The sequence below is a fragment of the Barbus barbus genome (assembly GCF_936440315.1).
Source record: "Barbus barbus genome assembly, chromosome: 43".
Classification (NCBI taxonomy): Eukaryota; Metazoa; Chordata; class Actinopteri; order Cypriniformes; family Cyprinidae; genus Barbus; species Barbus barbus.
The window spans coordinates 14,379,022-14,393,018 of record NC_136721.1 but is presented as its reverse complement, the minus strand read 5'-3'; the positions used below and the strand labels follow the sequence as shown (position 1 = coordinate 14,393,018).

General features: G+C 36.2%; 2 protein-coding genes and 1 pseudogene across 3 annotated transcripts; 1 reads left to right on the top strand and 2 right to left on the bottom strand.

The window, feature by feature from the left end:
• Positions 1 to 1,284: 1,284 nt before the first annotated feature.
• On the bottom strand, positions 1,285 to 6,342 carry LOC306862366 (sialidase-3-like). Its single transcript, XM_079405132.1, has 3 exons — positions 6,042 to 6,342; positions 5,302 to 5,550; positions 1,285 to 4,632 (listed from the first exon to the last, which is right to left on the bottom strand). The coding sequence occupies exons 2-3, from the start codon at positions 5,533 to 5,535 to the stop codon at positions 3,724 to 3,726; spliced, it is 1,143 nt and encodes a 380-aa protein (XP_079261258.1). The 5' UTR covers positions 5,536 to 5,550; positions 6,042 to 6,342; the 3' UTR covers positions 1,285 to 3,723.
• Positions 6,343 to 7,176: 834 nt separating this feature from the next.
• On the bottom strand, positions 7,177 to 8,768 carry LOC306862289 (sialidase-3-like; annotated as a pseudogene). The gene is made up of 2 exons: positions 8,542 to 8,768; positions 7,177 to 8,041 (listed from the first exon to the last, which is right to left on the bottom strand). The product of its transcript is annotated as a sialidase-3-like (transcript).
• Positions 8,769 to 9,806: 1,038 nt separating this feature from the next.
• On the top strand, positions 9,807 to 13,942 carry LOC306862937 (sialidase-2-like). Its single transcript, XM_079406048.1, has 3 exons — positions 9,807 to 9,912; positions 10,815 to 11,093; positions 11,187 to 13,942. The coding sequence occupies exons 2-3, from the start codon at positions 10,830 to 10,832 to the stop codon at positions 12,126 to 12,128; spliced, it is 1,206 nt and encodes a 401-aa protein (XP_079262174.1). The 5' UTR covers positions 9,807 to 9,912; positions 10,815 to 10,829; the 3' UTR covers positions 12,129 to 13,942.
• The last annotated feature ends 55 nt before the right edge of the window (positions 13,943 to 13,997 follow it).

The window sequence follows — 13,997 nt, the reverse complement described above, 5'->3', positions numbered from 1 at the left end:
CAAGTAAAAGAGAGCATAAAGTATTTTTGCACCTGTGTGAATTTGATGTTAAATACCAATAAACCGTTAAAATGTTTGCATATTTGTATTCTAGGGTGAAAAACAAATGTGTGCACTGTTTTAAGTTATATATATATTTTTAAATATATATTTAATTGAGTGATTTAATGCGTAACAAAATCTGCATATTACCACTTCTGCAAAGAGTTATCCTGGGATGTAATGTGGAAAAAACACAATCAATACAAATAAAACCAGTTATACTTTGAATACAGACTATTTTAAATATGCAACTTTATTAAATTGGTTAATAAATACATATTTTATCATATTTTAAGAAAAAAACTGTCCCCCCAATTTTTTTTTTTTTTTACATATTTTAATCTTAATTTTGATCAATATAATCTTATTAATGTGCTGATTTGTCTGTGGTGTTGTCTCCACTGTAGGGAAATAGAGGCAACGCCACATAAACAAGTAGCACCAGTGTCATAAGAGTAAGCACCAACATGAAAATTAATTAAAATCAAAATGTCCTTAAGCTTGAATTTGACTGAATATAGAACATTATGCAAATTATACAAATTCAATTCTAACATATTCTGCCTCTCATTTGCCACTGATTTTGCATTAGTTCTCCTGTTTGACAGACATCTTGAAGGATTGTGTTGGATAAAAAATGTGCTTTACATGCCTTTTTTTATTATTGTGTTTATATAACTGTTATTGATTACATTCCAATTAGCTTGCTTTATCTGGCAAAAGTCCAGTGATTTTCCAAGTTACCATTGATTTGAACTGTAAGTAGGTACAGACAGATCCATTATTATGTTTACTGGACTGGGTGGGGAAACCACTGAGAGATGCTATCACTAATATTTTATCACCAAGTAAAAGGAGTTGAGGACATGAGCTTGTGTTGGTGATATTTGGAGTATCTGGAATAATTAGAGAATAATTATTAAATGATTTATGAGCCATGTTACGTGCATGAATTATAAACACTGGGATAACTTTATCTCTTAAGTCAAAAATGAATTATGGTCTCCATCCCTAATGTTGAACAGCCCTGCGCAAATGTTTAAAAACACACATCTTATCTTTACTGAGCACTCAAATAATACTGAAAAGAAGTGAAATGGTGTACAGCAGAATGTGCAACAAGATACTGATTGCCTTTTCCCTAAAATGATTTCAAGAGGTAATGTAACATCAGAGAAACTTATCTGAAATAAAACTTGAACATTTCACTGCTGCAAAGAACCATAACATGAAATTGCATGAAGTTGCATTCACTTTTTATTTTCACAAGTTTGTTCATATAATCCTTGAGTATGATGAAGGCAAACAGGTATATGCCGTCCATGAAAGGGGGCTTGACATGCAACTCAAGCACTAAAGGACTACCTCAAATAAGTTTGTAACAAATAAAAATAAATAAAGCATGGTTGGAGGAAGAACTGTCATGATAATGAGGAAAGCAGCTGTTATATATTTTTGCAAAAGAAAAAATCTGACATCTGCAATGAAAATGAAATAATGGCACAGAACTATTTTGCATAAATCATATTTTTGGCTAGACGGTAATATATCAGGAAGTATTTTGATCAAAAGTTTGGGGCAGTACAAGCTACAGGCGGGCATGATCCCACCCACTGAAAAGTAGGCAATTTTCTAAATGGATGTAAATTATTAAACGATAATAACACTGTTTTTTTTTCACTGTAGCTCAGTGTTGGGAAGGTTACTTTGGGAATGTAATAGGTTACAGATTACAAGTTACCCTACTTAAAATGTAATAAGTAGTGTAACTTTTCAATTACTTTATTAATGTAACTGATTACGTTTTGATTACTTTTCTAAATTTCTAATGTTTTCAACTGTCAATTCAAGGCGGGTTTTGTTAAAAAGTTAAAACTCAATAATGGAGCAGTACCCATTGTTCATGATCAGCTGCACCTCCAGAAGAAGAAAGTCTCACACTTTATATTTTTTATGATTATTTGTGAATAGCCTTTGCTCTTCCACAGAAGAGAGGGGTGGGGTGAGTAGAATTCATTAGCATGTAAAGAGATATGCACCGAAACAAGTTGCTGTGAACAGAGCTGTTTTTGACAAGGTAAAAATGGTGTTGTTTTTCACAACCACCGAGACCATTTCAACCTGTGGAAAATGGGCATCCAATGTCCCCTTTGAATCACAGCCACCACAAAATTAGACTTACTTTAAAATCAGGTTAAATATAGATTTAAAATCATAAGATACAGTTTAATAAGTATGCAAAGATTTGATTTCAAAAACAGTATCATAGCTATGACGGTACACTCTGGAATCTAACTATGCCTTAAAAAAAAAAAATTTTTAACCTTAAAAAAAAAAAGCATATACATAAACCCATATAGGAAATATAAGAGTTATCGGATAAGCATGTTACAGTATAAACTTCTGAAACATTGGCGTTTCATATTTTAGAGAAGTTACTATAGAAATCAATTGAATGTCTATGTGTGTGAAAAAAAAATCAGATGTAACCCCCTTTGTAATCTTTAACATTTTTATAAGTAACTAATTTAATTACACATTTTTTCTTAGTAACTGTAACTAATTACAATTACTTTTATTTTTTAATTAAATTACGTAATTCCGTTACCTGTAACTAGTTACTCCCCAACACTGCTGTAGCTTTATAAAAATGTTTTCAAGTCAATTACAGGCAGTTTCTTCATTTTTCCTATAGGTGTATACCATTAGTCTATGCTTGTCAAAATGATGATTCGTCAGTTTCTCTTAGTCCCACCCACCATGCTATGTTTACAACGTAAGGACATAATAGTAAAATGCGCACGTTTGTGAAGTTGAGTTTGAAAATGGTGAAACTAACATCAATCAGATCAATTTATTGAAAAAATAAGTTGCAATTGAAAATAAGTCTTTTAGCAATGAATCCGGACCATCAATGAAACCAGACCACCTGTGAGTGATGGATTTATCAATCGAAAACTTCTGTGCCAAGCATGTTGGAAGCATCACATTAGCTTAGGCATAGTGTTTGATCTAAACATATGCATCGGTGAAAAGAAACACATAAACATTGTTCTAGATACTGTTCTCCACAACAAACTGCATATTGGCAGCTGCACTCATTTCTACAATCCTCCATGTTTTCTCCCTTCTCTACGCGAACTGACAGAAGCACTTGATTGTGAGATCATATGTAGCCCTGTTGTCTCAGACTGAGGTAATGTTTTAAAGTTAAGTTCAAATGTTAAAATTAACATTATTGTTAATCAATGCTTTAGAAGTATTGTGTATTGAACCTTTGTGGTGTATTTTTCTGTTGGCAATTTGACATGCAGTTTTCATAAGCTTTGCCCACCCTGTTTTATGCAGGCCCACCCACTTAAAGACTTCTGGCCTCGCCTATGGTTTGGAAATGGTAAAATTAAATGTTTTTTTTTTTTTTTTTTAAGTCTCTAATGCTTATCAAGATTGCGTTTATTTGATCAAAAATGCAGCAAAAACAGGAACATTGTGGAATACGATTACAATTTTAAGGGTTCTTTATTTTAATTGTTCTATGTAATTTTTCTTCATATTTTGATGATTTATATATGTTTAATAACAATTTTGTGAGTACTTGTCCCTTAAACTTAGCAGTAATTTAACAATTTGCAAAACGAAAAGAAAATGTTGACTTTTGCCATCTCATTTAGCATCGCTGGCCTAAATGAGGTCACTGAGTTTAAAAAGGACCAAGGCTATCCCTTCAGTCTCCTTTATCTCGCCACATTCCATGAGACAGGCAAAGTGTTTTCCATCTCCACAGTGAGCCAGATCTGAGTATCCACTTGGACCATTGTAGATTATCAATTTACGGTCCTCCCATCCTGAGGCATCCCATGGGGATTTATTCAAGTAGACGGCAAGGCACATTCTCTTGCTTGGATTGGTTGGATGGCAATAGAGTAGCCATGTTTTTTCAGTTGCTTGATCAGGGGCAAAACTCAACACACTTCCTTGGCAGCCATGTCCGGTCTCTGTCAGCTTACGTGCAGATGAAGGCTTGTCAAACGCATCTCCATTACACTCGCTTAGAGCCTCGACTCTGTGGCCGGATATACTCCGAGCATTGCAGTAAAGTTTACCGTTACCTTTGTCGTCAATGATCTCAGCCATCTGACACTCATTAGACTCACCATCCACACGTTTTCCTGAATGCCAAGTACTTCCTTTATCATCACTGTAGAATGTGAATGCACGTGATGTGGGTTTACAATTGAGTGAGTGGCAAGGATACACATATGCTGGGATAATCAGTCTTCCGTTCTTCATTTGAACACCATGTCCTGGTCCGACAGCAAAGGTGGCCCAGTCCTTCTCCTGCTCACCGATCACATCTGCCGTCAGGTCTGTAATATCACTCCAGGTTTTGCCAGTGTCTTTACTGGTTATGTAACAAAGTCGTGCCTCATTCTTATTCTTGTGTATTTGTTTGTGTTCAGAGACCCCAACAGGAACAGTGATGAAAAACAGAAAGAGGGTCTTGGATTCTCTCTCATAGACCGGACATGGATTCATGCTGCGGCGGTTTGGTTGACAAGCCGAAGTGAGCAACTCATGACTACTATCCCACTGAAAACAAAACAGAAAAATAAAGAAAAAAGGCTTAATATAAAAATTTGCTAAATGTGCTTACCCTCAGGCCATCCAAGATGTAGATGAGTTTGTTTCTTTATCAGAAAAACACTAAATCAGTTGCTTACCAAACAGATCCCCTGCAGTGAATAGGTGCCGTTATAATGAGTTCAAATAGCTGATAAAAACATCACAGTAACAAACAAGTAATTTACAGGACTCCTGTCTATCAGTTAATGTCTTGTGTAGTGAAAAATAAAATACGAGTCCTCCATTCAAAATATTACTTTCTCCAGTCCTCTGTTCAAAATATTACTTTCTCAAGTGTTCACAAGTGATAACAATCCAAATCAGTTCTAAACAAACAATGTGGAAGAATTAATTGTAAGTATTATTGTGTTTTTAATAGCTGTTTGGACTCTCAATCTGATGGCACCCATTCACTGCACAGCATCGATTGATGAGCAAGTGATGTAACACTAAATGATTCCAAATCTGTTTTGATGAAGAAAGTTTTGTTGAACTCATCTACATCTCACATGGCATGAGCCAGGTGAATAAATTGATCACTTTTTTATTTTTGGGTGAACTTTTCCTTTAAAATTGAACTTCCAGAGAACTGTTTAACAATGAATAGTGACTAAATGTTAATGAAGCAAGACTCACCTCAACTTCACCATCCTTCCATATTCCTTTTCTCATCACAAGGACATCTGCATCCGTGTCACCTGCAGTTTTCCGCTTTTCAGCAAAGGCAAGAAATGTTTGATTGTCACTGATATAGATGAGAGCTGGAATTCTGTATGTCACCTGCATTTTTTCAGATTTCTGAGGCTCCTGTTTAAATAATGTTGTTATTGGAAAGGGTCTTGATTTGCTTCCTTGATGTGTTTTGTCCATTGTTAAATTTAAATCCTGAAAATATAATAAACAGAATTATATTATTAGCCAAAAAAAAATAAAAAATCACAAGGCAATTAAGCAATATAAGCCAAGTCAAGTGGTGAAGTTATAGAGGGTTTACGTTAATTATAAAGGAACGATTATTTTTGTTGTGCCCTGTCCTTCCTACTTTTACCTTCTTTTTGTCTATTCTCTCCGTCTCCACAATAGGGATACCGTTACTGAATTGCGCCATGTGTGCGTTTGTTAGAGCTGGAGAGTGTGTATTTCCTTTACTTTGATCAAATTACAAGCATAGTTCCAATGGAAACCACAACACGAAGCATATACAAGTAAATGATAGCGAAAGTGATGGCTGCCGCTTTGTTAACTTTTAGCAAAACTTGAGCTGTTGGTGTTGTTGTAGACTAGAGACTGTAGCTGCCTCTTACTTGCATTACATTAAATCATGCATTATATGTGATCTACAGTAACCTGAAAGTGCGACGCAAGTTAATACTTACAAAAGTGCTCTTTTCTGCTCCAAAAGTGAAAGCGTCCTGCAGGCTACTTTCCTACTGACCTTCACCACAAGCTCCACACACGCGGACTCCTGTTTTGCTGAGACAGCAATTAATAGGCCAGATGTAACACCTGTTTTCCCACGAAATAGCTGCCTTTCTGTTTTCAAATGAATATAAGTAATATAAGTCTATAAGAGTTGAAGACTATTAAAATGCTATTTCTACAAATTTCCAGTTATTTAAATTTATTACTTTTCAAAGTCATGGTTGCAAGGCTGACAATTTAAGATCGCCCCCTACTGACAAACAAAATATAAGAAAAAGTGATAAAAATGGGACAATTCCTTTTGAGTTCAAATCCTGAAATTATGCTGAATTACGCACAAGATGGGAAACAATTTAAAATAACTTCAATATAATGTCCACTGCGACCTTATTGATATCTGTAATAAAATACTATATATAAATAATATAGCTGTCTTTTTTTTTTATAATATAGCTGTCTTTATCAGTGATTCTGTCCACTGTGACGTCATGAAAAGGCCAAAAGGCACACTTAATAATAATAATATTATTCCAGACCAGACTAAACTTAATCATACCATACATTTTAATGACCCGAGTGTGTAACAGTGCAATATTGATAGTGTCCTCTTGAACTACTTTAAATGAAAACATCAAAATGACAATAAATACATAAATACAACGTAAAGCATACCTTACATGTATCAAGTCAGTACTAGCACAGACATGATTTAATTATCACATTAACTGCATAATTTATTAAGTTATAACAGTATCATGATTTCAAGAGATGCTGGGACTTCACCTCAGATAAATATTATCTGAATTCAAAATATTTTGTCGCTATTTTTATTTATTTTTACAGTATCCAGTAGAGCAAAGCAAACGTTAAAGGACTAGTTCACCCAAAAATCAAATTAGCAGAAAATGATGTTTCATCCACCGGTGAACAAGTTGATATAATGCTAAATTCCTCCAAATCTGTTCAGATGAAGAAACAAACTAATAATTTATATCTCAGAAGGCCTGAGGATGAAAACATTTTCAGCAAATTTTTATTTTGGGGTGAACTATTCCTGTAAAACATGCCACAGGAAGTACTTTTATCATTTCAAGTGCACAATAAATCGCTGAGTTTAAATTCCACAAAGGCTATTTCCTCAAGCTCACTTTTCTCTCCACACTCCATGAGGCAGGCAAATCGCTCCTCACACCGTGTCAGATCAGAATATCCACTGGGACCCTTATGGATGATCCACGGTAGGCCCCAGCTCGACGTTTTCAAGGGTGATTTATTCAAGTAAACTCCAAGATCCTTCCTTTTCTTTTTATTGGTTGAACACGCTACCCTGGCAGCCATGATGGGGCTCCACGAGTTTCTGAGCAACATGAGGATTGTCAAAAGCTGCCTCGCTGCTCTCACTTAAAGCCTCCACTCTGTGGCCACATGTACTACGGGCGTTGCAGTACAAATGACTCCTATCAGCATAGTCTATGATCTCAGCCATCTTACATTCGCAGAATTTAATTGGGATTTTTCCTCCCATCTGCCAGGTGACACCACAGTCATCACTATAGAACGATAAAGCATGAGGCCTGACTATGAGTGGAAAATGAAAAGGAAAACACCTACGATGTATGTAATAAACATAAGCTGGAATGATTAATCTTCGACTTTTCATCTGAATACCATGTCCTGATCCAACTGCAAAAGTAGCCCAGTTGTAGATCTCATCTCCAATAACACTATTTGTTAAATCTGTTAATTTGCTCCAGTTTTGGCCATAGTCTGTACTAGTGACGTAACACAACCGTGCTTGGTTTCTACCCGTAGAAATCTGGTGATGCTCTGTCGTATTGCCCAATATGCAGACGAACAGATAGATGGTTTTGGATTTCTTCTCATAGACTGGACAAGGATTCATGGTGCGATGATCCGGCAAACGAGCAGAAGAGAGTGTTTGAGCAGGAGACCACTGAAATCAATAACAATTAATTCAATTGTGTTGAATTATACACTATTGTTAAAACGTTTGGTCAGGAAGATTTTTAACAATGTTTTTGAAGTTTCTATGCTAACCAAGGCTGCATTTATCTGATCACAAATACAGTAAAACCAGTAATATAATGCAATATTATTATTATTATTTAAAAACTATTGAACGATGTTGAAAGCAGTTGTGCTACTCAATGTTTTTGTGGAAATACTGACTAATTGTTTTCAATCAGGAATAAAAAGTAAAAAAAAACAAACAATTATTTTCTGTCACTCTTGAACAATTTAATGGATCCTTGTTGAATAGGAGGATTAACGTCTTAAAAAAATAAAATTAAAAAACAGTACTGACCACAAACTTTTAAACTGTAGTGTATATTGTAAACAACAAATATATTTATAAATAATAATACACACACACATATATATATATATATATATATATATATATATATATATATATATATAAAAGGAAATTACTTGAAGGGATCCATTTTGCAGTGACTCCTCATGACTAACACTTTTGCATCCCTGTCACGTGGAGTGCTGTGCTCTTCAGCAAAGGCAAGGCAAGTCTGACCATCACTGATGTAGATTAGAGCAGGAATCCTGTATGTTTTACCATCCTTCTGCTGGAATAATGCTGTTCGTGCAGGCAGGGCGTGCTGGGCTTCTGAGTGGCGTTTTGACGCCATGCTGTCAATCATTCCTAGAAAAGCAAGTAGGTAAATGTACTGTATATGACATGAAATGCAGTGGACTTTGAACTCGAGGCATTTTCATGCACAGATATCTAACGTTAGACACTTCTTTGAGACGTCTTCAGAAAATACCGTCCCTGCTGTTATTTAATAATAAATATAAAATAATATAAACCATATAAACTCTTCTAAAAGACTGGCATAAAGTTGGCTTGACGTTGGACGTTCGATATTCGCATATTTAGGGACCGTCTCCAAAGTTACATGCGATATTGGTGTACATTTTTCTAACTTCAATAGCATATGAGCAGAATGACTTACAGTCATGAAAACAACTGTACACTGTTCATCTAGGTGTCAACTATAATGCACACCTTTTACATTTTTGATATTTATTAAAATCTACAGTAAATCATATGCAAAAAAATGCTATTTTTCTGTACCGAACTGGCTCAAGTGCAAATTTAAAGCTCAATAGCATATGAGGAGAATGGCTTACAGTCATAAAACAAACTATAAACTGTTCATCTAGGTGTCAACTATAATGCACACCTTTTAAATTTTTATTTATTTATTAAAATCTACTGTAAATCATATGTAAAAATTCCAAGCCAACTTTATGCCAGTTTTAAAAAGACTTAAACGTCCTGATCCCACACGGTAAAGACAAACATAATCAAATGATACGATGCCAATAATATGTTTTTTAATTAAAAATATGAAGGCAAAAACTGAATATACATAAAATCACTTCGCGTTCCATATAACGTGTAATATTCCGTTTAAATGTACAGTATTGTGTGGTGCAGCTCTCCTTCTCCAGCTTCCTCCACTGCAGACAAAAGCGGAAACTAATTCAGTGCATTGTGGGAAATGTAGTTCGGAACTAACAAGGACGCTGTAAACTTATTTCATTCACTTGTATTAATTCAACTGTAACTTTTTAAAATTAATTTATCTTTTTTTCAAATTGTATTTACTGAGTTAAAATCTCAAAAGAATCAGTAAACATGGTACAAGTACTACATTTACCATATCGCGCGCGTAACTCCGGTTGCTAGGACACCATGCAAGACACTTGTTTGTAAAAAAAAACAAAAACAAATTCGAGACAGAGTGCATAGAAGAGGCTTAGTGGTTCCAAGTTAATGTAAGTTACTTTTCTAGAGTTACTAAAGTACTTAGTCTTAACGTTTGTGGTTAACGGCTTATTTGGTATGTTGTGTGTGTGTGTGTGTGTGTGTTGTTATTGCTCACAAACGGTAACGGATCCCGTATTGTGCTTTTTGGAAAGGTTTTTTTTGCAAAAAAAACAAACAAAAACAAATCATTATACATTACCTGGTCAGCTGGATTGTAAATCTGCCATTTTTATGTTTTTATTGGTCAGTAAAATTGGGGTAAAAATTGTAAAAATTACAAATTTTTAAGAATGATTAAAAAACAAAATAGAATAAAATGTTTTTGTGATATTAGTGTCATTTTTAAAATGACTGATTTTATAAAATAAAATGGGCTAACCCAACTATAACTTAAGCGGCTACTATAATGTGCCATTTTTATTATTCTTTTTTCTTCTTCTTTTCTTTTCACATCAGTTCATACTCCATGATGACAAAGCAAAAACCAGAATTGTTCTAACTTTGCACATTAAAAATGTAAAATAATTGCATTGCATAGGATGTGTCTATTATAAAGTCGTGACGTATTGTCAAGTATGGTGACCCATACTCGAAATTGGTGCTCTGCGTTTAACCCATCCAAGTGCACACACACAGAGCAGTGAGTAGTGAACAAATGCACACACACCCGGAGCAGTGAGCAGCCATGCTGCGGCGCCCGGGGAGCAATTGGGGGTTCGGTGCCTTGCTCAAGGGCACCTCAGTCGTGATATTGAGGGTGGAGAGAGCGCTGTACATTCACTCCCCCCACCTACAATCCCTGCCGGCCGGGGACTCAAACCCGCAACCTTTCGATTACGAGTCTGACTCTCTAACCATTAGGCCACGACTTCCCCATTGTTGTTACTGATGCTGTTTAATCTATTTCCAGGGTTAAAATTAAAAAATGGGTAACAGGACAGCTTCAAGAAGCAAACCAGGTTGTCTGGAAGAAATAAACAAAACAACAATATTCAAACAAGAACAGCCTCAAACCTGGTGTTGCTGTTGTAAAAATCAGGTGTCATACAGAATTCCAGCTCTCGTCTATCTCAATGATGACCAAACCTTCCTTGCCTTTGCTGAAAAGAGAAAAACATTAAGTGATACAAACGCAGAAGTGCTTGTGGTGAGAAGAGGAACATTGAATGCCAACATTCAAGAAATTGAGGTACAAAAAAAATATTAAATATTATTCCAGAGTTTTCTTTACTTAAGCCTACATAGCCTGGCATGAACACAGTCATGATGCTTTTTATTTCAGTGGGTCAGTGGTCATCAGCTGCTCTCTTCAGCTTGTCTACCAAACCACCGCAGCATGAATCCATGTCCGGTCTATGAGAGAGAATCCAAGACGCTCTTTCTGTTCTTTGTCTGTATTCCCACTCGGGTCTCTGAATACGAACAAATACGCACAAACAAGAACCAGGGACGACTATGTTATGTAACTAGTAAGGATGCTGGCAAAACCTGGAGCCATACTGTAGACTTGACAGCAGATGTAATTGGTGAGCAGATGAAAGAATGGGCCCTGTTTGCTGTTGGTCCAGGACATGGTGTTCAAATGAAGAGCGGAAGACTGATTATCCCAGCATATGCTTATCGTTACACAGGCAAACCTGACTGCACATCATGCTGCTGCTTATCGTTTTGCTGTTTCACGCCTTTTGCTTTAACATTCTACAGTGATGATCAAGGAATCACATGGAAGGTGGGAAACCAAATGGACATTGAGTCGTGTGAGTGTCAGATGGCTGAGATCATTGACAAGGAAGGTAAGAGTTCTCTGTACTGTAATGCCCGAACCCGGCTTGGCTACAGAACGGAGGCTCTAAGCTACAACTCTGGAGAGGATTATGGCACAGTTTTATCCCCAAACAAGCTGATAGAGACCGGAAGTGGATGCCAAGGGAGTGTGTTGAGTTTTCTAGAAGAGAGTAGTCCACCAAAGACATGGTTGCTCTATTCCCATCCGTCCAGTCCAAAAAATAGAGTAGATCTTGGTCTCTACCTGAATAAAACCCCACTGGATTCCTCAGGGTGGCCGGGTGAACCTTTACAGATATTGCATCATGGTCCCAGTGCGTACTCAGATCTGGTAGAGTATGAGCCTGGACGCTTTGCTTGTCTCATTGAGTGTGGGACAGAACATGAGAATGAAGAAATAGCCTTTCTGCTGTTCGAACTCCCAGAGAAAAAGCTGTGAAAGTGTTCATTTTTCTTTAGTAAATGTAAGTGAATGCATCTATCACAAATCTATATTTTCTTTGTTTTTGTTGCTAAAAACTGCTTCTGTAAATACTGGTTTGGAAACTGGGATATATATGGAACCAAACAGACTCGTTGTGATTAGCATAATAGTAATTGTCAGCAATTTAGAAGGTATGTATTATATATAGTTCTTGAAAAGATCAAACTTTTACACATTAAATGCATATAAAGACAATTTGATTAATATTAGGGATGGTTCGATCGATCGGCCGGAGATCGGTATCGGCCGATAATCACATTTTATGACTTGATCGGTACTCATACATTTGGCCGATCTCACGAACCGATCGCAATTTGATGACGTCAACGCATGACGAGGTATATGATGCGTGGGGACATATGTTGCAGTCATCTCCAGTGTGGAAATGCTATGACGTTTTGAGAAACAATGAAAAATTTGTTATATGTCGTGTATGTTTTGCATGATGATATGATGAATGGATGGTTCATTTTTAACAGCAGATTCAGTGACGTTAGAGCTGATCTGCGCATCACTGCTCGCGTCTGAGGAGCGCAGGCTTTACAGCCGGAGCTGATCACGGCCGCTCTATGAACATTTATTCATAAAACATAATATCTTCTTTGGCCATATTAGCCTACTCAATAGCATTAACAGGTTTTACTCCTTTATCTGGAATGTCACCGTTTCTGTCACTGCAACTTCCCCATCAGGCGAACACACACAAATGAAATCGTCTGCCTAATGAAACAATGTATTTTAAAAAAAAAAGAAGTACTAAATATTGCACCATTTATGATTTATTTTATCCATCCGCAAATAATCAGAATGCATTTTTTATTACCCGACCCACGGATGGCACCCGTGGATAACCGTGATCAAACTACTCCGTTTTGTTCTTTCAGTAGTTTTAATGTTTCTATTTAGTTATAGAATAGATAGTAAGAAAAATAACTATATTTGCAGCATTGTTTTTTTTCCTGCTGTATTTTAGTGAAAGTAATCTATAATTTTGCCTCTCACCATGTTTCTGTTGTTGTTAAAATAAAAATAAAATAAAATAACCGCAGCAGCTCTTGAACTTGTCGCCGACGCTCGTCCGGAGAGAGAGAACGAGAGAAAGCGCACGGAGCTGAAAGGGCTCGAATAAAGCACGTTTAGCTTTAGATAAAAATACTAGAGTATATAGCGCTGAAAGATATTTACCATAAACAACCCTGAGCGCTTGTTACGTGAACCGCTCCGCTGTTGACATGCTGCTCACTTAAAATGGTGCTTACGGCTCGCGGTCCGGATGGATGCCGGGGTGCGGATGAGGTTCGCCTTTGGAAAATCAGTTAATATAAGTATTTAAGGATAAAAGACTCGAGTTGCTTTTCCTCGAGTCGAGTATTTCAGGTCAAGTCAAGTCTGAAGGCTATGAAAATGCGACTGGAGTCCAAGCCCATCTCTGCCTTGGGTTGCATCAGACACATTTTGTTTGCATTTATTTTTGTCTTATATTAAGTATCCTGATACACGTTATGCATAAACACAATTTTAATGGAATATTAAAATGTTCACTGTATAAGGAATAATTTTTGTGATTATTTATATAACATTATTACATATGTTATATAAAGCTTGAAGCATCAGAATCGGCATCGGCCGATCACCATGACAAGAAATCGGTACTCGGTATCGGCTGCAAAAGTCCTGATCGGAGCATCCCTAATTAATATTCCCTTTTATTTCTGAACGGATCTGCTTTTGATGTATTTGTGGCAGTAAACTTTCAAATGTATAACATGAACATGGTGTTTCCTCATTTTTAAATGTTTAATGATTATGAAAATCACATATAAT

Coding starts and splice junctions, on each gene's coding strand:
- LOC306862366 (XM_079405132.1), bottom strand. CDS start 5,535: ATGGACAAAACACATCAAGGAAGCAAATCAAGACCCTTTCCAATAACA. Junction 4,633..5,301: donor GGAAGGATGGTGAAGTTGAG/GTGAGTCTTGCT, acceptor TTTTGTTTTCAG/TGGGATAGTAGTCATGAGTT.
- LOC306862937 (XM_079406048.1), top strand. CDS start 10,830: ATGGGTAACAGGACAGCTTCAAGAAGCAAACCAGGTTGTCTGGAAGAA. Junction 11,094..11,186: donor CCAACATTCAAGAAATTGAG/GTACAAAAAAAA, acceptor TTTTTATTTCAG/TGGGTCAGTGGTCATCAGCT.